General features: G+C 33.9%; 2 protein-coding genes across 4 annotated transcripts; one reads left to right on the top strand and one right to left on the bottom strand.

Annotated features, from left to right (window-relative positions):
- Nucleotides 1-461: 461 nt before the first annotated feature.
- Nucleotides 462-14,724, bottom strand: LOC105340486 (uncharacterized). The gene is made up of 5 exons (XM_011446544.4): nt 14,312-14,724; nt 4,844-4,976; nt 4,195-4,445; nt 2,224-2,319; nt 462-1,920 (listed from the first exon to the last, which is right to left on the bottom strand). Exons 1-5 carry the CDS (start codon nt 14,397-14,399, stop codon nt 1,853-1,855), a joined length of 636 nt encoding a protein of 211 aa, XP_011444846.2. The 5' UTR covers nt 14,400-14,724; the 3' UTR covers nt 462-1,852.
- Nucleotides 14,725-20,120: 5,396 nt separating this feature from the next.
- LOC105340507 (uncharacterized) lies at nt 20,121-26,166 on the top strand. Of its 3 annotated transcripts, none has more exons than XM_034475287.2 (7): nt 20,121-20,272; nt 20,460-20,754; nt 22,452-22,507; nt 23,902-23,955; nt 24,845-25,013; nt 25,710-25,759; nt 26,087-26,166. In XM_034475287.2, the coding sequence occupies exons 2-7, from the start codon at nt 20,478-20,480 to the stop codon at nt 26,123-26,125; spliced, it is 645 nt and encodes a 214-aa protein (XP_034331178.1). In that variant the 5' UTR covers nt 20,121-20,272; nt 20,460-20,477; the 3' UTR covers nt 26,126-26,166. The 3 variants fall into 3 exon arrangements, with proteins under 3 accessions (XP_034331178.1, XP_034331189.1, XP_034331171.1); XM_034475298.2 differs by having other exon boundaries at nt 20,143-20,272; nt 20,447-20,754; XM_034475280.1 differs by lacking the exon at nt 20,121-20,272 and adding an exon at nt 20,311-20,343.
- The last annotated feature ends 1,783 nt before the right edge of the window (nt 26,167-27,949 follow it).

Below are 27,949 nucleotides of genomic sequence, written 5' to 3'. Positions count from 1 at the left end.
AGGAATAAATAAATCATAGTAAACATTGAAAAAGAAAAATAAATTTTGACCAAAATCATAACCATGCCCCGTTAAATTTTGAATGTAAAAAAAATTAATTTAAATAAAATACAGGAAGATAACGTTAACATATACACTTTCTCTGGAGCATTCTATGTTTGTAATATTTCTGAAGGCTTTAAACTTGCGGGAAAAATCCGCAGTGGAAACTTCGTTGAGCCAAGTTTATAGAAAATAATTTATAACTTCAACTTGTTTAAAAAATTTAAATGAATAATACGTAGGTGGATATTGCGCTCGCATGTGCATGTAATAAAGCAAGAAAATTTGGTTCAATTACTCTCAGACATGATGTACATTTTTCATAAAATGTCAGGAAGGCGTATACTCTTGAAAAGCACAACTTACTGGTAAATATCTTTAAGGCATTGTCGACATCTGAATAAAAACAATACAAGAAAAATAAAGCACCTTTTTAATACAACTTCATTTATATAAATTTTATGCGCATTCAAAATAAAAACATATTCAAATTCTCGTTTCCCTCATATTAATTTAACCATAAAAATCATTTAACAACAGGCCACTCAAATTTGACTTTACAATAGATTCAGGTCATTCAGTTACAGTGTGTAGCCGTGAAATGATATACATGTACATATTTGGTGTATTATATTGAAGCTGCCACATATAGAAACAAAAATCATCACCATTGAAGCATTGATTGTCTGCACAGTAAATGATTCAGGGCCAGTTTTGATTTGTCAAGTAAAACTGGTCGCTTTCAATGGTACGTATAAACAAAAAGAAAGGAATTAACAAAGTATCCAAACTCAAGTTTAGCCAAGGCTAGGGGCGTATGCTCAAAACCTGAGAACCAAAAAATGTAGTTCAATGATTTTGTTTCCCTATAGATGACACAATGATAGTTTTGCACAACCCTTGCAAGTTCATTTTCTGTCGTAAAAACTTCAGTGGCATATAAAATTCTAATAAAACAGCCATTCAGCTCTAAAGTTTATTCAAGAACCGATTATTTTGACTTACTGCAATTTCACGTGTGAGATTCTGTTTGCATTTAATGCCATTAATGAAAAAGGGGCACGTGCGCTTTAGAGTTGCACAAATAATAGAATAATTCTAAAGCCCATCTTCACTCTCTAATATCATCGAATAAATGCTAATGCAAGGAATGTATCGTTGAATCATATATATAAATAAAATATCAATTTCAAAGCAACAGAATAATCAATGGTACTACATGTATACACAATGTTTTGTAAATATGGTCATTCACAAAGATTCATGAGACACGCAACCTATATGTTCATATAATATTTGTCACTCCTTGGAATGGTTTTATTGTTCCTATGTAAAGCATTAATTGTATGGAGTTTAATGTTCACATAAAACATGTTTAATTTTGTTTTCCTTTTAATATTACAAAAACCCTGCTAAAACGAATAATTGTTTTAGGTAAAGCCTTCATGTGTAAATATTACAATCATCAATATGATTTAGCAATGTTTGATTACATGCATGTGCATATATAGTACGTACATAACCAACATATTTCTGACATATTTGTTCTTGCTCACCAATCAAGACATGTAAGAGATTCTACATAACATTGATACTAAAATCATAACAGAATACAAAGCGTTGAAACTTAATAAACCCCAAACACACGACACTCTAAAATCATGTAGTAGTCTTCGCTGGATCATGTGATCTTCATACGTAACTAGTTTGGCGGTGTGAAAGACATAGAAAAGCCCATTTGTTGTGTGATCCAAATAGACATTTGGGTCCTAGATGTACCCTTTGTAAATATAATGACGTGTTTCAGACCTCAGCTGTAACACGCCACACTAAGAACTACTAGCGCTATACATGTCATCAGCGTCAGTCGCCTAATATCTAAAAAAAGAAAAAAGACAATGATTTAATACCCAACAAGCGAGTTTTGGTCAAGTTTCTTTGCTTTTAAATTATGTTTTTTTTAATTATAAAAACATTTACATACCAGTTTATAGATAAAGAAGCATCTCGATAAAATCCCAATAGAATAAATTGATTACATGTATAATGTTGAGAACAAATCCGTCAAACATTACTTTCTTGCAAACGACATTTATAATATTATCAAAGTTGTAAGGTTTATTATTATTAATACAGTGAAAGCTTTGCAAGAGTCAAAATGACATTCATTTTTTTATTTACCAGTTTTGTCGGAGGAGTTAGACTCCTTTTGATGCTGATTGGTAGGTTTGGAGGTTTGGAATGTGACGGAGGAAGAAGCTTCATATGTACGACTTGCTGTTTAAAAGAACGAAAGCGACATCAGTATTAATTTGTTCCTGAAAAGCATTTTGGTTTGTTGATCGAACCTAATTTGTTGTTTCTACCAACACAATTGTACTTTTTAGGTCACCAGAGTCGCTCAAGATATTACACCTAAATACAATTGCATGGTCTTCGTCCGTCGTAGTGCGGTGTGCGTTAACAATTTTACATTTTTAACTTCTTTCTAAAAACTACATGACCAATTGTTACCATTTATGGTGTGAAGCATCTCTATGGTAAGAGGAATCAAAACTGTGAAATTCATGGCTCTACAGCCCACGGGTTGCCATAGGTGGGGCCTAATATACCCCCCCCCCCCCAAAAAAAAAATAAAAATCATCTTCTTCTCTACTTCCAAACATGTAAGGAAAAAAACTAAATACATTGTAATGATGTTCACAAAGCCCTCTACCAAAATTGCGAAATTCATGGCCTTGGGTCAGGGGTTCAGGCCCCAGGGTGGGGCTAATATGACCGTATAGTCAAAGTGCATTAAATCTTAGAAAATCTTCTTCTCTTCTCCCAAATGATACCGTGAATCCATTTACAAACATTGTGAATTCCATGACCCCTGTGGATCAAGGGTCCAGGGCGTATGGTGGGACCAATATAGCAATATAGTAAAAATACATTAAATCTTTAAAAATCTTCTTCTCTACTCCTATATATATTTGAGAAAAACTAAACGCATGGTAATGAGGCCAATGTGGCTCCATAGTGAAATTGTATTGATTATTATTTCCTTCTGTACCATTACAGCTGTGGGAGATAAATTCATGCATTATTATGTTTATAATGTCTTGATGCAAACTGGTGAGATTCGTGGTCTTCGGGCCATGGTACAGATATTAAGGCCGGGGGGGGGGGGGGTGTTTAAATATGACCATATATTGAACATGTACCTTTATCTATGGTAATTGCTGTGCGCCAACCATTAACAATTTTAACCTCATTGTGAAAACTGAAGGGGGTTGTCGTTTTTAATAAAACATGTATACCAGCCATTTTAGTTTATCAATGAAAATTTATAAACATAAAAGCTATCTAGAAAGTTTACAAATATAAGACATTTATTTCCTATCAATGTCTTTGTTGTAGGATTTCAGGTAGGAAGGTGGTGGACTCGACCATTTTTAGATTTTACTTTACCCCAGAATGAAGCTTTTTTAATTACATATATGAGAATCCTTAAAAGGTCTGTGTATTGGCTATGGTACTCAGGTGACCGTTAAGGCCTGGTGGCCTCTTGTTTGAAATTTTGATTCCATTCAGCTTTAAGTTAATAAGTTATCCTAAGTGTGCAGACATTCCCATTATACCTAAATGTGCCAAATGACCCATTATACAACCAAACGGCAATAGGGTACCTGCCATTACATGTATATGTTAGTTATTACGGCTATATATTTGGTTTTTAATTTGGTTTTAAACTGATTTACCGTCTTAAAAATGCAAAAATTATTTTTGTGCCGTTTAGTTGATTTATAGTTGACGTAAATTACTGTTCTGAATCATTCTAATGTTAATTAAATTCTAACTTTTATGCAAGTGGTTTATCTTATCAGCTCAAACTGAAAACAATAAATAGAAGAAAATATCTCATTAACAAACATTAATCTACTCAATTTCAGTCAACGAAATAGTTCTAAAAATCGACATTCCCAAGATTGCTAGGGAACGAGTTACTGATAAAGTATAGGTGGCGCTGAACCGGAAATGTGAAAATTAGCAACGCAAACTAAAACACATATTGCTTAGATTTCCGTAATGGAAATGTACACGAAATTCCTACGATGATCATGCATCTATTCGTTTTCAGTTAGTACATGTACTATTGGTAAAACTTACGTAAACTACTGGAGGACTTGGATGGTTTCTGAGTGACCTGGAATGTTGTAGAGGGAGAAGATTTTGTCACCACTGTGGTTGTAGTGGTGGTCAGGTGTTCACATGTCCTGTATTTTTGAATTGTTGAATATGCCGAGTCATTAAAATGACAGTCATAGGGACTCTGGAAGTACGGTTCCTTGATGGCGAACATTTGGTCTAAACACACTGGTGCAACTCTTCCAACACACAAAAAAAATTCTACTAGGAAGCTGTATAAAAGAGAAAAGACGACTAAGGCACGAACGGTTTAGAATGGAACCATTTTAACAGGAGCTTGGATTTTGGATAGTTGTGTCAAACAGCAATTTGACATAGGACTGTCTGTTTCGTCGCTGGCCATAGCTCTTTGAAATCAACAAGATTTGTCTTGCTTTTGAGCTAAGACTACGCAATCTGTGTATATTTCACTTGAAAACAGCGTCATTTGTAACTTGTTTTGACGCAAGAAAAAGATAGTTACATGCTACTGAAAGTCCAAAGTCTTGTTAAAATGGTTCTATGATAAGTTTTATAAGAAAACATTCGCTGCTCTCTTAGAACAAAAACAAATTATTAAAAACAAAATACTAGAAAACTACTTATATGCAGAATTCTTTCCGATACATACCTACACAGCATGGTGGCATTGCCTCTAGTGTCAAACTCTGTTTCAAACTTCGTTACGTTGTCATCGTACACTTTGCAATGTATTTGTATATCGTAGAACTTTTCCTCGCATGTTCCAGTGCAACTACTTGCATCTATAATGAAAACAAAAACTAAATGAAAATCAGCAAATTCTTACGATAAATTTTATATACTATTTTTCTTAAATCAGTAACATTATGAAAAAAAATGTGTCAGTGCCACAAATTTTATCATTTCTACGATTATATCACGTTATTTAACCAACAGATGCATTGTATTTACTCTCTTCTTATATATCTAGGGCATCGCACCGTACATCACAAATTGTGTCGAACATTACACTTTACATCAAAGACAAACTAAAAATAACACGTAATGAATAGTGCCTCTTTATCAGGTCCAAGCCTCTGTAGTCTGAGAACAACTCCAGTCAGAGTAAAAGAACAAAATATAGATAGTGTCTAAGCAAACCATTTCGTTTTGCCATATGAGATGTATTGTGTAATCCTAGATGACCTGATCTAGACACAAAGCTGTATGCAGTGATAGGAACTGGCAACTGGAGCTTTGATTTCTTATTTATAATTTTCAAAACTTTCATTCAGATTTGCGATAAGAAGAAAATTCAGCTAAAAAACGTATCCCCAAAACGAATTCATTTTTGGGTTTTTTCTTTGCGCAAATTAAGGTATAAGAAATCATTCTTTGAGTATTTAAAGGTGATTATTTTGGTCGGGGTGTGGTCAAATCCACAAGGGCTTTATGATTGATTTGACCATGCTCCAACCAAAATTATTTCCTCATAATATTCAAAGAACGATTCCTCATTACTTATCTATAATACTATATTAAAATAATAGACTGGAATTTTGGGGGTTAATATCGAGAAATTGGAAGAGTACTGTCTTTTGCTTTATATATTTCAAACATCATTGGTACTTGAAGATTACCAATTTGTTTTTATATTTTCTCAATCAAGCTTCGCTAATTAATAATCAACGAAAATTCCTTTAAAAACTCCGGAAATCATCTGAATTTTTTGGATTTTACAATCTTGACATTCACGCTAAATCACGGGAGTCTGTTTAGTTTGTTTCCACAATATCACATTTGCATGGATAAACTTAGAAACGATAATACAAATACGTGTAAATTTTCATTGAAAATTTGTCATATATTCTGTTCATCGAAGAAAATACGGGAAAAAACTCAGTGCATTTAATATGACAAATCCCAAGGGTTCCTAATGTCATCATGGTGTGAAAATTCGAATCAAGTAAACGTTCGTGAAAAAGTGTTTAATTTTGCTATTTTCAATGCAGCTTCATTAATTTTCTCCAAAATCGTTTCGGAGCGATTCTGCAATTTTGCTACATTACGGGTATATGCGACCATGCAGGGAGGCATTTTAACTGTTGTGAAGGCCTGTCCCGAGACACAGTTAGATTATTCTAACTAAGCAAAGTTTAGTGAGATTAATAGCATTACTGTGGGCTGAAAGCTCGATGTATTTATTTCGTAAATGTCCGGTATCATAAGCAATGTCAATCTGTGCACGCACGGGTCAAAGTATAGTATTATTTCAAATCTGTACACTTTAAAACAACATTTTAAAACCACTATTTTTTTCCTGTAGCACATGCTATTTATTACAACACGGCGCTGCCAATACCTTATTTGGTTATGTTATAAGACACGCCCATTTTGTGTCGCTCATCTTTTATGAAATAATTGGGCTACGGGCGTCAAAATTGATTCGTAATGCTATCACAGACAAAAACAGATAAAAATGTAAATATTAGCACATAAAATGGTAAAAGAAGAAACAAATGTTATAGAACATCGTAGAATCAGAATTGTGTGAAATAAAGTGCAACAATTTTTTTTCTGACATGCAAAGCATGTCAATATTTGTCAGCTACAGTCGAATTCAAATCTCGCGAGACTTCCTGGTGCAATAAATGTTCAATAGAGACCCCTCACAACTGGCTGGCCGTCAGAACCAGACAGACTGTTGGGCTTCATTTGAAATCTATGAAACGATTCTCCTTGAATTCCAGATATATATCACTAACATTTGTTAGTGGTTGTCATTTACAGTGCATGGATTATGCCAAAATACTGACCTTTTTTATTTTGTGTACGTTTATGGTGTGTAGACGTGTAGACGTCCACGTAATATGAGCCATCTTTGAGATTACTTTTATCGAGAGATTGTTATTTGTCTTATGTTGATAAGTTGTTTTCCAATCAACATGCATCAAAAATGATGTTGATTTAACTGTTATACATGTACTGCGGTGCCGGTAGTTGAACGATCGGCTGATTGCTATTCCTGACATTGTTCTTTCTGTTCTTTTGTATTGGTATATAGTATAATGAGTGGGTGCGAAGTTGACGTATGGAATATTTTCTAAATTTACAAAACGACAGTACTTTCATATTACAGTAGATACTAGTACGCATCCGATTTAATGCTCACAACAGTGTTTGTGTCATTTTGACATGGAATGCTTTAATACGTAAACGATTATGTTCCTGGTGGTTTAGGGATGGAAATATAACCATATCATGATTGGTAAAAAAGATATATTATTTGTTAGGGAATTTTTGTTATAGCCCAATACTAGTACGTATACACCAATGCATCGCCCCAAATCTAAGAGATTCCCGCGGAAATAAAAACAACCATTGTTTTTTTATTTCATTTTTTTTGAAAATTGAACGATATGCTTTTTTGAAATTCAAAATTTACGATGACCTTATAAATGTGGTTAACTTATCATGCATGCAACTGTTTAAATCTGATGAATATGAAAAGTTGAATCAAATCCAAAACATAATAACTTTGAAGATGGAAACCAAATGCAATGGCATTGACTTTAATGTACTTTAATTAGATATCCAAATGTTTGATATATGGACGAAAATTAATTAATTCCAGCGGATTCTATTTTCGCTAATCATCTATAGCTAATATTCATTAAAACCAGTTTATTAGTAAAGCTTTGTATCTTTAAAGTTGTTTTCTTTAAAAAAACCAACTTTTTCATGGAAACCCTTATTATCTGGTGCAAGTTATTGATTCAAATATGCTAGCATGCATGTAAAGATGATCAAATGAATTAAAGTGTTAATCTTTGTATACTGACATAACGGTTTGCTCGTTTCCAAAAAATATTTTAGCCTTTTCGAAATAATGCAAAAGAAAATGTAACCTATTCAACGTGATCTTCTGCTTCCATCAGCCGATTTACATAATTATGTACACCAAGCATCATCGTATATACTCTAATAAGAAACCAAATTAATGTAATAGACAGCATAAACTGGAAACCTTCTGTCTAGTCAATGCATCGTCCAGAATCATAATATTTAGTATTAATTTATATTCAGAGAGAATTGCTTTGGCGGTAATAATGGTCAAAAAAGCAATAAGTTCATCCGGGGTTACCATCTCCCAAGGTAAATAGTACGCGACACGTGACATAAAGGGCTACTCTTGGTCTCATAATGAATCCCATTAAGTCCTCAAAAAGCCGCATTGAGTCTGTTGGGGTTATTTTCCCCGCGGCAGTCATGCAGACAGACGTTAGCGCATGTCTATTGATCCCTTACGGTGAGGTGAGCAGTGGGTCAGAATAATTAACTGTTTAATTAAATGGTCCAAAAAGGATCAATTTTAGACAATAAAGATTTTGATGCCAGATCATGGATCCTTTCAGAACTTTCCATTTCAAACTCTTTAATATGAAATTGTTTCTTGTTAAATTAGGAAACAGTAAAATGCATTTGGCATGAACGTTTACTTGATTGAGACACACAAAATTGCACAGACCAATCATTCGCTGATTTATCTTCCGGATATGTCACGTTTAATTACAAATAGCACATTCTATTATGTTCGCAAGGTAAAAATCAAACAACATTCCATGATAACAAATGTCGCCTGGACTCGAGTCCTTTAAAATGAACATTGACTTTCTGTCACATAAAGCTAACAACGAAAAACAGATGCTTTAGTAGCCCCAGTAACCGCCAAAGGCAAACCCACGGACATGTGCATTACACTGCGGATAAACATAGAATCTAATTTACTTTCTTGTAGAAAATTTTGTGTGTGTTTTTTTTTTAATTAACAAATAGTTTAATAGCATTTCGAGCATTGCATGGTGCAGATGGTATAATTTAATTTAATTAAAATTATAATTTATTGTTGAAAGTTTTACACCATTTTACTTTTAGGTGAATAGTGTAGCAAAGATCACTGCCATCACAGACTTATGAACGCCAATCAAAATCCCAAACTTCTGGTTTTGAAATTCATAAAAATATGATGACCTGAATCTACGAATCGGACATGAATGACTATATCAAAAGTAATAAAACCCAACACAATGTACTGCAAAATTTATCCAGCTTCATGAAAAACCATTCAGTTAAATCAGTATGCTTTCCTAAAGAAAATCTGGCCTACATACTCACATAACAAAAATTCGCATTTTGCAATAAAAAGTTTAAAATGGAAATCATGAGAAAGCATTTCACTTTACATATGCATTGGTTTTCGCAAAAAAGGCTTTAAAGGCATTATTATCATACACCCTTGGGTATTTTCTATCTCTGTTTTGTGTGTATTTATGTGCCATATGTACGTAATATATGCATTACAAATTCTCAATGAATGGTCTAACGTTAAATACATTCCCAAAAACAGTAATTACGTCTCAATTTAGCTGTATCATGTAATATGAAATTGTTGATAAAACTGTGTTTGTTTATAGCAAAGATATACGAGGTAGTCTGTCCCCCATGAGTTTCAACTTACATAACTTTTCCCAACTTTATAAACCTTATAATTATATATGTTTATACTTTTGTACCTCTGACCTAGTTTATATGAATATTTTAATGTTATATTTGCCCTCATTTACCATATGTTTAAAATGGTTTTGAGTGAATAAATGAACTGAACTGAATTGACTGCAACATCATACATTTGAGTTACAGGAGCGAACTATAAAATATTAAGAAAAATACTTGCTATTTTTTTCAAACCCAAAAACATTCCAGGCTATAAAGCTTTTTGATGTACTTCAAAAATTTTATGTTCCGAACAATTTCAAATAAAAAAATGTTAATGAAAGTTTCCCGTGCAATAAAAATTTGATAGATCTGTTTACTATTAAGCACGTCTTGGAAATACGGAAATCTCTAGAAGCAGTTGTGCAGTACAGCTGTAGAACCAACACATATCATTTCACACAATTTAATGAAGTGACAACTGCATCTCACTCAATCAAGTAACATCCCCTTCCTACAATTAGGTAGGGTCCTCCAGCAGGATTATGATGTTCTATAGCGTTAGGACGGAACAGGGAATACACAGTATAAGGAACAGTATACAATACTTGGTATCAGATATTACATGTAAAGATGGCTTTCCAATCCGACCATTTTATAACTATAGAAGACCGAGGTCTCTGCAGTCTTTTAATTACAAATCTATTTTTTTTTTCACCCGACTCTTGACATTCTTGTATTTGAAGAGCCACCGATAGGTATCCCTACCGCGAGTTAAGAAGATGAGAATGTGTTTGTTTGATCTCAAGTATACAAACTTTATCTTAATGTAAGTATGCTCTGTACTTAATTAGTTAAATGAAAATGGCTGATTGTTTTCAGGGGGTTGTGCTGGTTTTCATTCGAAGCTAGAACTAAACTATAAACTGGACTCTAGAATTCAATAGGTTTGGAAACATCCTTATTTATTTATACCTAAGTGATTCTATATAGTTAAAACGCTGATTTCAATGTGTATTGAATACAGAAAGTTTTTATTAAAATAATTGGTACAATCCTCAACAGGTATGAAAAAGTGTCAAAAACAGATGTCAGAAACCGTTGATATAATATTTACTGCTATTCATTGCCTGACGTCTTTCCAAACAGGTTGCCTGACTACACAAAATTATACAATGGAAACATGCATGGATCGATGAGGCTATCTTTTAAGAAATGAATTTTAATTTTCGCTGCTGATCATAACTTCATAAAACGGAACGTTTACTATTTAAAAAGAAATTTCGGTCTTTTTCTTCGATTTAGTGTATATACTACGTCTAGCTCTAAGAGGGCTCAATGGTCGTGGCCATTTTAGGACTTTATTGATCTCCTTAAGAAGAAGAGCTCTATATAATGTTTTCATTTCTTGTTTCTCCCTATTTGCCAAATGACCAAGTTCATTTGATGAGTAAAATTCTCATATCACCACGTGGGCAAAATTGTTGGTGTGTGCAACTGCTTTCTTCGACGTCTCGTAAGTAGGCCTTTAATTAGATTTTGCAGGACTTGCGCAATCTTCTACAATACAGTGTCTTGTTTGGTACCCAAGACGAGTTTAACGTCTGTCGACAAGTGCCTTGAACCTGGGTGGAAATTTTTGTTGCTGAACATTCGGATAAGATGCGTGGGTGCAATAGATACAAGTATGTTGTGGTCACACAGATGCTGCAATCTTTTCATTTGCTCATGAAACCAATTATTTTTAAATGCCAGAACGGCAAACTAAAAGAGAAAGGGTGTTCAAGTACGACAATAAAAAAAACCCATTTGCCCTATTTTCTTATGATGCAAGGAAATCAAAATAGGAAAGATTAAATAATTAGTGATTGCAGTCCAACATGACAGGTAGCAAGTGTACAGGTAAACTGACAGGGCATGTGCGACAGATAAAAGAACGGATAAACTGAACGACATCAACAAACCACACCTGAATTAAATTTACCCATTCTTAAGAGCTTCGTCTGTCGAGGAAATGAAGAGTTCAAAGATTCCATAAATGATGTTTATGTTATTATGATATAACATCCGTCTTTCTGTTCTACTATTGTGTAACATATAAACACAGAAATCATTCATTCCGACAATAAAATGATTCTCTCGGTGAGCGTTACAACACCTTCCCCCAGATACCAGGCTTTAGGCTGATTGTTATCCGTGCAAGGTCATTTTTTTCCTCATTAAATTTATGTAGAAAGAGGGAAATATCTGACATTCACACAAAATGATCAATGAAAACGATGTAATGTTCCGATGACTTTTTCCGCCGGTATGTACACACTACACCTCCAAAAAAACCTGTTATCTCTCTTAAAGCATGAGTAATTGGTATATCTCATTACACTGCCTCGTATTATTTGGAAGTAGGAGGTTATTTCAACTAACTTACGCATCTATCAAAATGCGTGGGTTAAAAAAACCACAGTTTAATTTCAATAATCCAAATACCTTATACAGTAAACATGTATTGGCGCATATATCTGAACTGATAACAGTATTAAAGAAAAAGTCTTGGCGTTTTTACATCTGAACCACTAAACTCTCAATTCCCATTTTGTGTTAATTGAGTGATAATCTTTGAAAGTGCATAACATGCATAACAAACCACGTTAAATATTTTTACTTTTATAAAAAAAATATGTGGAGTGTAAAAACAATCAATTTCGCAATTTTTAGTCATCCTGCGGGCTGACTAATTAAGTAAGGATTAAACTTTAATTGTGCTTACGTAAATTAGAATTCTGGGAAGGAATGAGACAGTCCGTGTAACTGATCAGTTTCTAGTTCAAACTGCGCAATGTCGTTTTGAAAGACTGCTCATGAGTATCGTCTGCAGCCTCGGACCGGAGTACGCGTTCATATATTTAATTCCCGATTCTCTGAGTGAGATTGGCGAGGAAATACTGTATAGAGGGGAATATTCGTCCCCGTTTTATTTTCGCCTCTTTCGTCCTCAATGTCTGCGGGCGAATAAGACTAGGCAAATTCTAATGTGTTATACATGTATTACGGGGCCAAACCGTTTGCAAGTAAAGAAGAGCGAAAATAAACAAGGTATACAGTATATTGACAGTGGTTAGCGACGGAACCAGGAAATTCAGAAAGCAATCTTTGCAAGGTTACAATTTTAAGCAATATTAAGTAGGTTTGCAGTCATCATTGTATGTACACGGCTACAAGCTTGTCTCCGCACCTGTGCATACAATCATAAAAATATATAAGCGTGCAATACCGTTCTGGAAACCATATAACTCGCATTTTAATTGATTGTATATTCTCTTTTGACCTAAAATTGATATTCCGCTGGTAGCCTTTTTTTTTTTTTTTTTTTGCTTTTTTTTTAACCTTGATGATTCAATAATCTGAATTTGAAATGCTCAATTACCTAAGGCAAAATGAGAACAACCCACACATACTTACACTGAAGGAACTATATTAAAAAAATCATGTATATCAGGCATTTCTATGCCTGAGACGAGTTATTGTTTTGATTCAATGTTACCGTAATATATAAAATATGTGGAAAGCATGTTTTTATCCATAGCCCGAATTCCCGATTGCGTGGTTTGTTTGGTAACAAAAGACAGCGACGAGAATAATGATCATTAGAAACATTAATCATATTTCGAAGATTGATGATAAAATAATTGATTTAGAGATTACGTCATAAAAAATGAATTGAGTATTTTACATGGTTATCTTTTCCCCTGACGTTGAAATGGGCTGGCAGTCTTAAGCTTTTTTAAAACAAAGTATATTCATTTTTCATATTTAACACAGTGACAGATTTAAAAAGATGAAAAAAAAGGCAAAAAAAAACCCATACAAAAACAATTAAAACCAAACCCCAGAATTTCATCAAATAAATCGAGATTTTACCGCTTTCCTCTTCCGTTTTAAATTTCTGCGTGAGAAAACACGGTACTCTGTTCAGATTGTGAGAATCGATATATTTCAGACGCAGCTTTCTACTGTCAGACTTTGGTAAAAAAAAAATAACAACTTTGAGAAAGAGGGAGAAAAAAACACGATGAGTTTGAATGGAAGGAATGTAAAGAGATCTGTGATATTTACAATTGTATATCCAAAATGCGGCCTTGATTATGTCAGTGCAATAAAAAACTGCTGATATCGTATTAGCTCTGTAACTTAGTGCTATTGGAACTCTCTCTCTCTCTCTCTCTCTCTCTCTCTCTCTCTCTCTCTCTCTCTCTCTCTCTTACAGAGTTCATAAGAATACGATTTTTAAAAATGAAATATTCAATAATTATGAAAAACTAAAGATTTCGAGTATGTTAAAATCGAACTGGTATTATGTGATGAACTTTATTGCGCAATGCTTGGCCTTGGTCTGCAGACACTGTGCACTAATGGGCACAAGTAATGTCCTCAAGTTTTCATACATGTATCGATCTACAGAGTATTTTCAGACCAGACATGCTGATGGTGCTAAACGATAGTGATCGAAATAATCAAGACATTTGGTGCTTTATTGACATAACATGCACTATGCACTGTGCAGGAAGGGAAATAGGACAAAACACTGGTGTATTTATATGAATGACGAATGAATACAAATGAATGAATAACTGAAAGATCAACTTACCTATTTCATATACATAACAGACAAAAATCACAATCAATATGCTAAATAGACAGTTCCCGAGTCTACATCCTCCACGTAAAGATGTCATTCTGTTCCTGTATTCTAATCCAGACGACCGGTTTTTCCGAACACAGCAATAACACTAGCGGATCACTCCGGCCACCTCGTACGTTCATTACATGTATTTTAAAAATGTCACTTAAAGGCGAGGTAGCACCTGTAAATATTTTTATCAGTGTTTAAACATGAGTCAACGATTGTAAACAGGTAGTACCAGAGCCATGATATATCAGCCCCACGCCGCATCGCTAGCCATTGAACGTGCAGACTTTTCCCCGTGCGTCTCTCTGTCACTGCTCGAGTAAGAAAACTGAGGACGAAAATCGAACGCTGGGCTATTAAAGCATACAGACTTCGGTGAGCTGGGATTTACGGCGCTAAGTTCTATATATATCCCTTGAAAAGTTTGATGATGCACCAAAGTCTATATTCGTATGTGTTATCTTGAATCCAATAAATAGAAAAAACAATTAAGTAATTCTTATCAAATTTCCATAATATAAAATTTCAAATACGAATAATTTGACGCATCTGTTTTTATTTTCAAGTTAAAGTAGTATAGATTTTTTAATCACATAAAAATACCCATTATACGGTATTTCTTTTCTTATGAAGTTGCAACAAAATATTAGACACAAAAAACTGAAACCTTATCACAAAAAAAAGTCAAATGAGTTTAAATTTTATGAAAAATCTATTACAATCACATAAAAATTTCACTTTGAGGGCAAATGTCTTCGCCTGCAGAGTTGATATTAATCTTTTCTTTGCAGGAACGTAAGAATATACGTGACTCGGTTATTTTGACTTTTTTATGTACATGTATCTAACTGCTATATCAAAATTTAACTCAGGTCATTCACACCTGGATCTAAAGATACGTGAAAGTTCCCACTGTGCTTTTATTTTTAAAACAGTATTATGTAGTCAATTATATAATCGTTATATTCGTGTAATGATACTAATCTTTTTAAAATAAAAAAATAACAGATTCAAATAATTTATAAAGAGTACTTTGAAATGTATACATTAAATTCTTATCACATTATCTTTAAATGTTATTAGAGCTCTTTGATATAGCATGAATAGTCTCCGTTAACAACCTTCGAGAGAGCAAGCGTTTACTGTACTATGCTAGAAAATACCACATAGATTCTCACTTTACGTTCATACGTACACACCAAACAGATATTTTACTGGACACTACTATTAGATGCCAGCAGTTATTTGTCTGAAGCTGTCTAGACTCACAGATATTGATCAAATTTCCATCAATTACTGTCGGAGAAATATTCTTGGAATGACATAATCTTTGCTAATGCAATACCGATAATTGATACCATTTGGAAAGTAGAATCGGTAGACCAATGAATTATTGACTCATGAATGAAGCTATCATCAGGGCAATACCATCATGCTACTCACCAATTACACAAATGTTAATTTTTACACATGATTTTCCAAAATAACGGACGAAAGATTTCTGTAGTTAAGACAAGATTCGCTGCAACCCCATATCATAAATCTAAGTACTTCCTTGCAGATGACATGGCTTTTATTTGGGACACTTAAAGAAAAACTGCTCCTTAATTTTCATTGCATAACGTTAATATAAAGGTTGTTGGGTAGCTTTCAACTTTGACCTTTTTCGGAGCTCGGGTCATGAACTTGTTCGAAACGCAAATACTACGTCACCTCAGACAGTGGTTCTGAGGATGTCACCCTTAAGGTATGCAACCTTGAATCATGTGTTTCAGTGCTGCATAAAGTTACTATCTGCCTTTATGTTGTACGGCTGAGGGTTTTTGTTGTTGTTGTTTTTTTTTTTTTTGCTTACTGGGATCGAACCTTATTCCTCGTTGTACCGAACAATAAGCAAGCGATATTTATTCTTGATTTAATATGCAATTGCAAGTTTTGACGTATCAGCTTTTTCACCCATGGTGCACTTTTATGCTTTCTTTTATAACTCCATATGAGTAATGTTGCTTATCAACATTTTTTTTCGGGGTTTTAAAATCGTATAAATTCTCTAGGCGTTTTTAAAGTGCAGCAAGAACATGCTTATCATTGAAATAATTGTTGCTTGTCCAGGTGCTAAATGTAAGAACAATTCATGTATGAACCTACGGATCATCAGTTCAACTCTTAGCTGATCGAAGGCCTCTTTAACTTGCCAGAAACTATGCAGTCGTAAAAGAGAACTTTCAAACGTGTTGATTGGTTGATAGGAACGTTTGGCTTTTAAAAGCCATTATTGACCTTCTATCTAATAAAATCTTCATACTCAATTATTTATACCATATTGATTTTTAGACGAAATTTGTTAAGTTGACCAGAAAAAATAGAGCTTTTTGCAGGATTGGTATCATTCTTAGCGCCAAGTCAAACAGATTCAAGAAGCTATTTGTCGAGTCTCTTTGGTTAAGGACGTTGTTTACTCAGGGTTTGAGTTCTCAAATCCGGATTGTTAAAAAGTTCAATTTCATGAGTAAAATTTTTTTTTAATACAAGAAGTATTTATGAAATATAACAATCGATATTTTTACTAAAATATGGAAAAAGGCTCTGACAAAGTTTGAGACTTTTAGCAAAACAGAGGAAATTCGGTCTAAATTTTTCAGAATTTGTTTTCCAGTGAAATATTTTTGGTAGTACTATAATATTTAAAGTTAAGATTTTATTTGCTAGTCAACATAATTTTGCATATTTTCTGTTGGTTGTATCTTGCTTTTTCGTTTAGATAATCGTATGGCACACACTACAAAAATATTGAAAAATGCTTAAAAATGATAAAAGACAACATATCTCAAAATTTTGATCATTGCCCTCATATAAATTTTATGCCGGCAGAGAAAGGTCAATATACTTAGTTTAATACTATAAATGTTTTAGCATTATCATCATTCAGTTTTTTTTTTATATTGAATCAAAAATGGAGGAAATTCGGACTAGAATATCTATAAAAATTGTGAATGAAAACTAAATGCTTTGTATCTATTTAATGTCACAACCATTCATAAACTGTACTTCATTTGTGAAAGAGTTAAGCAGTTTGTATTATTTTCATAATTAAGAAAATCTCAATCATAATGTAAAATTTTTATGGATTTTTCTTCAATTTTCAAAATATACTCCATGGCCATTAACTCAAAAAGTAGGTCATTGACCTACTTTTCTGAAAGTGAAGAATAACACTACCATGTAAGGTCTATAACACACAATAGTTGGTTTTTCATTATTATCAGTGGAATTTTTTTTCATTCTGAGTAAACGTCATCCTTAATATACAACAACAAACAATTACAAAACACCTCTTGGGTTTTCCTAAGCTTTATTGTGTTTTGGTACTTATAAAATGTCGTATGTAAGAACAATGCGAAGTGTCCCTTTGAACAATCTGGTCCCAAATATCCATGATGTAGCATTCAAGTACGCCGCCATCTTTAAATCGGAAAATTAAGAAACTCGTCTCAAATTAACAACAACTTTTACATAATTACTGCTAGTGATCTGATAAGGATTTTTTCCGAGACTAATGCTTAGGTCTATGTAACAACACCCATGTGCTTTAAGATATGAATTTATATTTACATTCTACTGTGTTTTTCCATTAAATTTTGTGATCTTTGAATACCCCTCAATGCAACAACCAATCACTGCGTATGAATTTACATGTAATTTACATAAGTAGTTCCCAAACAGTGATTTCTGTGTTATCGGTTAAAAAAATACATTTCATACATGTTGTCAAAGCACCATATGTTTTACAATTATTCAACAAAAAAGTTGATCTTATTGTGAAAAGCAAAGTTTCAAGAGTTTATTTTCATGGATTATATTTTCATGTTCATCGATCTCAACTAAACAGGCTATGTGATAACCAGTTTAAGCCGATTTTTATAAAACAGCTGTTCTTGCTGTTACTGATGTACTCCCTCCGTGATCTGCAATTTGTATCGATTTATTTAAGTAAATAATTAATTTCATCAGTAAGGGAATGTAAATATAAACATTAAATGATTTATTTTTGACGTCGGAATGTAAATAACTGCGGTCAGGTGAGCAGACAAATTATCACCTGACGGCAGTTATTGACCCGACAGCATCAAAAACATATCATTCAATGCTATAATTAATCATCACATCTTTCTCCAACCAAAGCCTTGAGGTGTTCATTGTGTCTACATTTATGTGTTTTGTTATTCAAATTCATTCTTCCCAATCCTAAATATGAATCCATAGAGTGTTTTAAATGTCATCTGTTGTACTTGAACAGTTAAACCGGTTTTTGATATCTTATATCATGCCTTGCATTAAAAAAAATATGATATCTTATATCTAAATTTGCACATAAAAGGGTGGAGAGAGACTATGATTTTTTGCAGCACAATCGCACATTGTATGTCAAACCTAATATTTGGTACGACATGCATGATTTTTTTTTCCTAAACTAAAAGCCGTGGGTTATCTGAGAATTTCAAATACAAGACAGAACCAGCCCAACACAGACTAAGTGACCCTTGTTAGCTAACCCTAGCGGTCTCCTATTACACACCGTCTTACTCGTTCCATGATTTCTTTAGCATAATTGCAAGACATAGAGTAAAGGGACCATTATCCAAAAAAATAACACCCTTAAACTTCATGCAGATGTTTTTTGATTTGGAGACAAAGTCAGAAAACCACATTGAATAGCTCACATCTTTACATATAACTTCTTTACATCATAATCACGATATGACGTCATTGTAGCTTCAAGTCTCATTCAGAATAATTTGGTGAAATAAAATTTGGACGTAAGGCAGTTTTTTCTCCCACCAAATCTCTCTGTGTTAAGTTACACCATTGCTAAAAATTCGCCAAAGAAATGCCAATTTCCCATACAAAGTTGAATTGCATGATAAGGTGTTCTGAATTTTGGTCCAATTTTTCACCCCTGGTATGATCTTGATAATAAAAAGAAAGACATCACTAAATCGGTTATTAAAAATATCAAATTATTCCAATAATACAGTCATTTTGGGGTACTCCGTATCACTTTGTAAAATAGGTAAGTTACATTTCTATAACTGATTGTTTGCTATCAACAGAAAAAAGATTATGTCTAGAAGTTAAACTGGAAAAAAAAAGACTGGAAAAAAAGAAAAAAAGAAACAGACTTACAAAAGTAGTATAATTAATGAAGTAGTTCATGTTATTTCTTTTCAGTCTAAGAAAGGAAAGAAATCATTTATTTATTTATCATTCACGCTTTTGACTTTTTAATTTTATGCATCGCCTGTACACGCCATCTGTAGAAACACATACATGTAGGGAACCTAATGGGATCAGTGTGTACTAGTATTTCGTCATCATATGAAAAGTTCTAATTTGATAACAGCCCTAATACTGTAAGGGGATTGAAAATGCGGTTTCAATTCAATACAATTTCCAAAAGCTTACAAAATTTTCGTTTTGTCAATATTTTCTATGATAATTAACTGCAGAATATAAATTTTGAACAACGTTTTAACCATGCTATTTCCCCCCATAGAGGATAGCGAGTACATTAATTAAATCACAATTTTAAATTTATTCTTCTTGAAATTTTATACATACATAACTTATATATTACTGATGATTACTGTTGGTACAGTGTATTCATAATTTAAACTTCCGAAAACACAAAGCGCGGGATGAATCGAAAAAAAAACAACCCACTGGATGTAGACGTATTACTAAGCCTATGTCAGAAAGTTTCGTAGCGTTGAAGCTAAATGATACACGATGGAATAGTACATGTAAACTGAAGAATTAAACAATGTTCATGTTGAGATAAGATAAGGACTCGATATCCATGTCATAAGTCGTGAATAAGTAACTCCATTCCTAAACATATTGTGGCCTCTGTTCCCATAGGTACGTATGTCCTTCGTTCTATTATGAATTTATGCAGCTTGAAAATATTAAATATGTGCAATGAATGTCAGGTAATGTGTTGTAAATGTGTTTTATTTTACCTTAACATTTAAAAAATCGTCGATTTTCACCTGCAAATCTAGTAAAAATGTAGACTAATTGATTTGCTTTAAGCATTCTTTTACAGAGTGTTGATTTAAAAAAAATGGAATTTCAACATATCCTGTGCTGCCTCTTGGTCGCGGTACTAGTACCCTCGGTCCAAAATGTTGCAGTGACCACGCCACCTCACCACACCCAGCCAATCGGACAGGACCATCTGCTGATTGTTCTACAGGGCATGCACCATTCAGACACCTTCCACCAACTCCCGACCACTCACAAACTCATGCTGGTGGAACTACTTGCTGCCGCGGAAGTAGATGCTGTAACCCACTACATTGACACCGTTGGCTTCGACAAGTTCCTACTTTTGGTAGATGGTAATATACTGCTACGTACCTTTTATGGGCATTAAGCTGTCCTTTTTTTTAAATTAACCTGAGCTCTAAACTCAAGTGAGCTATCTTGATCAGCTTTTTAGCTCACCTGAGCCAAAGGCTCAAGTGAGCTTTTCTGATCACAATTTGTCCGTTGTCTGTCGTTGTCGTTGTCGTCGTCGTTGTCGTCGTTAACTTTTCACATTTTCATCTTCTTCTCAAGAACCACTGGGCAGATTTCAACCAAATTTGGCACAAAGCACCACTAGGTGAAGGGGATTCAAGTTTGTTCAAATGAAGGGCCACGCCCTGTTTAAAGGGGAGATAATTGAGAATTATTGAAAATTTGTTGTTATTTTTCAAAAATCTTCTTCTCAAAAACTATTTGGCCTGAAAAGCTAAAACTTGTGTGGAGGCATCCTCAGGTAGTGTAGATTCAAGTTTGGTCCCTGGGGGTAGGGAGGGGCCACAAGAAGGGGATTAAGTTTTACATAGGAATATATAGAGAAAAATCTTTAAAAATCTTCTTCTCAAAAACTATTAGGCCAGGAAAGCTCAAATTTGAATGGAAGCATCCTCAGGTAGTGTAGATTCAAGTTTGTTCAAATCATGATACCTTGGGGTAGGGTGGGGCCACAATTGGGGGATCAATTTTTACATAGGAATATATAGAGAAAATCTTAAAAAATCTTCTTTTTAAAGACCATTTGGCCAGAAAACCTTTAACTTGTGTAGAGGCATCCTCGGGTAGTGTAAATTCAAAATCACAGTCCCTAATGGTAGGGCGGGGCCGTGATGGCGGTTTGAATTTTTACATATATAGAGAAAATCTTTAAAAATATTCAGGGAAAGTTTTTCGGTCCAAAACTCAGTACTTAGTGTGAAAGCACAGGTTAGTTATGTAGATATAAGTTTGATGAAACCATGATACCCTAGAGAAAAGTGGGGCAACAAAATGGGGGGGGGGGGTATATAGGAAAAGAGAAAAATCATCTTACAGGTACAACAACAAAAGGGGATTGGTATTTACCAAAAGAAAGAGGTGGATAAAAATTGGCAGATTTTCATTTTTTTTTTTAGCAAGATCTACTGTACTTAGTTGTCAAGATATTTTGATACTGTAATGCTAATTTGATCAGAATTAAGGCAATTGTTGCTCAAGTGAGCGATGTGGCCCCTGGGCCTCTTGTTTAATGAAGGAATTGGGTGAAGTGGGTTAATTGTCAAATAATGGAAATAGGTTGGTATGTGATAAAAAGCTTCTAAACTAAAACCAAAATAAAATGTATTATCAAAATTCCTTCGCTTATTTCCTTAGGTAAAGTAGATTCAAGATTGTTTAATTCTTACTCCTAGAGTGTCGTGTCCTATGAATACATACAGAAAATATTTTTCTGAAGAATATATATTTTATTATTTGGGATCGATAGGGGTAAATGTACATATATTATACATTAGGGCGTGTGATTGAATTCAATTATCAACTCGATTTTGTTGCTATGTGTGAGATAATTTTTTTTTCATGGCCAATCGAATTTATTTCCATGCAATTGTACAATTCTAAGATTTAGAAGGAAATGGGCTATTCTCACCTTGGCAACCAATATTTCCTTTACGATTTTATTTATGGAGGTGATGGGTTGTGTTGTATCATAGAAATCTGCATTGCGGTTATAATCGTATGAATTCTGTCTTTCCAGCCATTACAAAGATTAATGCCACAGAGGCGCACAGGCTTGAACAGTACATGATTCAGGTATGTCCTAATTATTGTAAAATGAGTAATGAGTGTCGAGTAGAAAAATTCTTTTAAAAAATGAATTGTGTTTTTTTCCAGAAAGAGGGAGGGATGGGTCCTTAATTTTCTACATATGACTAATTTTTTTTAAGAAGGGGGGGGGGGGCTACGTAAACTTAGGACGCTTCCTCATGTTTTGAACATTCCTTTTTTATATCCACGCATGCTACTGTTGCAGAGTTCGTATGATTTCGGCACGAACTCTTGGTAGCACAGTGTAGATTTAAATTTTCGATGGGATGTAAAAGAATAAAAAACATATAGTCTGTCCCAAGTTATTGCTTCCATCACGTTTTGATGATTTTTAATAAAAATACACTTAAACAATAATATGCTCTCTTTGGTGATACATTCGGGATATGAGGGTACATGTAGCGATATTGCAGAAAAAATACATAACCTGCGTTAGCGGGTTATGTAAATTTTTTCTGCAATGATCGCTATCTTCATAATCCGAATGAATCATCAAAGAAAGCATTTTATTCTTTATATTAACATCTTTCTTTTAGCTAATTGATAAATTGATTATGAAAAGTAAGTAAAATTTACTAAATTACTGTTAATGTACGTAAGTACGATAACTAAAAGAAACAGCCAAATCTTCTCCTGTGAGACTTTGAGTCTGACATCGTCATGATTATTTCGTGCAGTCCGTGATTTTTCCTAGGTCGCTGTAGGTTTGGACCAATCGATAAACAGGGCGTGTCAATATCTGTCCTGTCATTTTTTTGTCAGTTTCAGCCGCTGTAGATTTCGACCAATCGATAAACGGGGAGTGTAGATTTCAGTCTGGCTGTTTCTATAGAGCTATGAATGAACTTTAAGTTTCCGTAAGAAATAGAAGGAATAAAACTTGGGGGATGTAAATATATACCTGTGAAAGAAATACAGTTGAAATCGATGAAAGGGAATATATCCAATTATCTTCATTGAACAATTATCATTTTTCACTCATAAAAGTTCCCAGGAACGAAAACAAATTTCTCCGGAGATTTATAATGGGAAATGTTTACATCGTTTCTCCATTCGGAAGTACTCGGGATACCTCGCGCAATTTTTCAACGTTATCATCCGGGCTTATTAATGGCTGATTCAATGCAAAATCGCCGTAGACTTTCTATTTTTGGATGTGTATTGAAACATGATGCGGTAGAGGGGGCGTTTCGAAACAGATTATCTGGGCATTTTTCATATTAGTGGATGAACGTAGTTTGAGCACAAAGGTATTGATGATTATCAAAATATCAAGCAAAAAGTGGTGGAAGCAAAAACTCTGGACAGAGTACAGTATCTCATATAATGTAATTAAGAAACACAAGAAGCGAATATAAGTGTCTTTTCTTCTCTATTAGGAGCTGAACCAAGAAAATCCAGATGGCTCTGGCCAATCAGCAATTGGAAGAAAGGTAATTCTTTTCATTAACTGACATATGTTAATTGTTTTATCAAATTGTACATTAACACACAAACTATCAATTTATGCATGAAAGATATCTGTGCAAATTGAGTTGCATGTTTTGGAGAAAAAAAACCATTATTTACAATATATTATTCATTTAAAAATTGTCAATCATCTTCAAATAATTTTTAAGTTGCATGTCATTTTAAATGCTCGCCTTCATCAATCAAAAATACATTTAAAATCTTGCCAGATGAACGTTTTTTTTTCTCGCTTATTTTGGCCATTAGATAAGAATTGTAACCAAAACCGGCACGGCAATCGTTATGTGTTATTATCAAAGATACCAACCTATTTGCAATTGCCTGGGTCTCATATTGACCTAAGAATGTCTTGCAAAAACTGTTTTGAAAAATCGTGCATTATATTGCTCTTGAAATTTAGGTTATCTTTGAAATTAAATCTGTTTGTCTCGTCTCGAACGGCTGACAAAAATGTAGCAAACTCAGTTTGGTTCTGCGATTTACAGAGTTTTTTTCGTAATAATGTAGATGTAAGATATTTTTTGTCTCATTATTAGAAGAGTTTGAAATTATCAGCTCTTACGCACAAAAAATGGTAGAATAACGATGACCTACCAACCAGAATAGAGCAGACAATCATTATCAAATGATGACCTAGTATTGTATTGAAATCGCTAACACTCACTAGAATGAAATATATCATACCTTCAATATTGAAAGAAATTACTATCACATATTAATACTAGTACAAGTGATTTGGTAAACGCTTCATATACAGGTAAAGATTCAAACCAACACCGAATTAACACCCTCACCAAATATTTAACTCTCCGTGTGATTTTTTTCCCGGATACATACTTTCTATTATTACAGAGGAGTCTTACAGATTTCCTCAATAAGGTACACCAGAATCCGGCCGTACAAGCCCTTTCCGCGGACGAGCAGGCTCTGTTAGATGAACTCCTCCGCGCTGCTCAGTCCCACACCCTGACCCCCATCATCCACCGAGAGGGGTACGCCAAGATCATCCAGCTGGTCGAAGGTGGGTCTCTCAGAGAGAGAGAGAGAGAGAGAGAGAGAGAGAGAGAGAGAGAGAGAGAGAGAGAGAGAGAGAGAGAGAGAGAGAGAGAGAGAGAGAGAGGGAGAGAAGAGAGAGAAAGAAGAGAGAGAAAAGACAGAGAGAGAAAGAGCGAGAGAGAAAGAGCGAGAGAGATAGAGAAGATCATTCAGCTTAGAGAGAGAGAGAGAGAGAGAGAGAGAGAGAATCCAGCGCATATATATATATATATATATATATATATATATATATATATATATATATATATATATATGAGAGAGAGAGAGAGATCATCCAGCTTATATGAGAGAGAGAGAGAGAGAGAGAGAGAGAGAGAATATGAGAGAAATAGAGAGAGAGAGAGTGAGAGAGAGAGAGAATTCTGCTTATTAATGAAAGTGAATCATTTTAATTTGAGACTGTGAGATAACTAACCACAGCAAGTGGTTTCTATCCTTTCGTAAGTGAACAAAAATAAGTATTATCATGGGCGTTAGGAATGAATCTAAAATATGTATAGGACAAGGATTTTTTTTACATGATGGCGAGTGGTACGAAATCACGGTTCGAGCGTTACGTTAATTACATGTACTCCAACTTTAACACGTGGTTACTAGATACTCCAGTTCTATATTATCAGCAGTATTGTGTGACAATATAAGTATTCTAATCACTTTACAGACATAAGTACCCAGTCCGATACACATTTGTTCATCTCCTACTTGGTCGAGGTGAGTATACTTCAGTGTTTTTGTTGGCTACGTGTACTTGTACTAAAAAGCAGAGAGAAGTTTTTTAATAACCGTTTAAAATATTCATGGTCACACTTAAAATTTTAAAAAAATGTCATCTCGTTTTACTAGCTTAATCAAAGTAAAGACAAAAAAAATTGATGTATGGATTTTTTTTATATCAAATTGAGAGACAATGTTTACGTGTCAAGTGCTTGGCAATTTTCAAAAATTATATAATATCAATATAAAGTTCAGTATTAAAATTTAACTCACAAATTCCAAAACGCCTATGATGTAACATGATTTTTTTTTTATCTTTTTTAGCATATGCACCAAGAAGCAGCGATGCATTCATCGAAATAAATGTATACATATCGACTTCTAAATATATTATTTGTCAATTCTTTCGTCGTTTTGTTCTATTTTGAAGAAAAAAAATTGGCTCACTTTAGAAACGACGCCCCTTTTATTTTTAGTTGGTTCGTCCTTTAGACAAATTACTCTACTATATTGTCTTTGATTAGCAGTGGAGCTCAGAGAGCAACAGTTGCAATACAACGCATTGTATCGGATTGCAATGTTCCTCAACATACATGTAATTGTCCTCATAATTACAGTGACCAAACTTCTGTAGATCCTTAATTACACAATAAGAAAAATTCATCGGGTGATGTTTAATCAATTCATGTTCATAATAAAAATTACGACAAGGTAAAACGGGGAACAACTCTTGTATGTATATCAACCATGCAGACCATCAGATATAAATGCATCATAAATAAATTAAGGCCCAAATTCTTTGTGAATCCATCATGTTGCCCTTTTCGTAAACTCTTCGATATTCAAAGATTACTACATCCGTGTCCCCTTCCAAAAATGTCGTAGGTCGTTTCGCAAACCGGTCAATACGATCCTTCCTTTTATGTTCCTCAAAACTATAGTTAATGCATGCCGTATCCCCCTTTTTATGGTGGTATGGGACACTTCCAAGTTGTAACGTACTATTTATCGAAATTTACCCAAGATTCTCACCCAAATGCGTAGAGCATTTGGGTAAGAGGGTTTACTACGAATCTGTAAATCAGAAGTTCGAATCCGGCTGGGAATTTTCATATAATTTTTACCTTTCCAAAAAAGTTAACCCTATATTTTAGTTAAATATTGTAAAATTAAAAAATTCTAAACTGGTTAAAGTATCTAAATCATAATGCACTTGTCGCCTTATGATAAGATGTAGATTTGGGGCTTCGAAAAGAAACTTCCAAATACTTGGCGTAGCTGCAAGATGGCACATATTGCTTCAACGAGTTGAATAACCAAGTATATATGTAAGGAGACAAAAAATAAACTGTTTTGTAACTAATTTTACATTATTCTTCAAGAATTCGGTTGAAGTTAATGAAAATATTTCAGTTTCAAAACTTAGGGCTTTGTATCATGCATGCCATAGTATGAAACCGTGTAGACTTACGCAATCTAATTAATCTGATCTTTCATCTTGCTCTTCCATTTAGGCATAACAATTCTCGCTCGTGAAAGCGACTACAGACCAACAAAGAGTGAGACAAGAGGCACGAAGTTTGATAAGATTAAGAATTGCGAACCCCCCCCCCCCTTATTGTTGATTGATATATTCGCTTACAAACCCCCGCATTTTAATCAAGATAAACGCTTTTAAACTTATTAAAAAGGGGCCCATGGACCATGTCGCTTACGTGAGCAAGAATTGTAACGTTAAAATCAGATTTATTGAGTCGCATACAAAACGTTTGGATAATGTACAGTTTTGTATCAAGATAGAACCTGTAGAAAATGATTTTGAGAATTTTCTCCGGATATTTTAATTTTAAATATTGACCACCTTTTGTAACAAGATGATTTTAAAGTCATATCACATATTGGACTGTGCAGTTCTCAAGATCTTCCACATATGAACCTACACCAAACTTTGTGGGGCATAAAAATTGTCCAGATGCCAAAGTCTAAAGAAATAAAAATCAACAATATGTCAAGTGTTTACATTTCAACAATTCCATATATTATAATACCGTATTTGATTTTTTTGAAAATAATTCTAAAAATGTTCCAACGTAAAACTGGACCCCCCCCCCCCCCACCCCATCCCTTATTATGACCATGATCTTGACAGATTTGAATCAACACTCTCGGAGGTTATTAAATAAAATG

This window comes from Magallana gigas, chromosome 5, assembly GCF_963853765.1.
Source record: "Magallana gigas chromosome 5, xbMagGiga1.1, whole genome shotgun sequence".
NCBI classification, from domain to species: Eukaryota; Metazoa; Mollusca; class Bivalvia; order Ostreida; family Ostreidae; genus Magallana; species Magallana gigas.
Note: the sequence above shows the minus strand (reverse complement) of the source record. Positions and strands in the feature narration are given on the sequence as shown.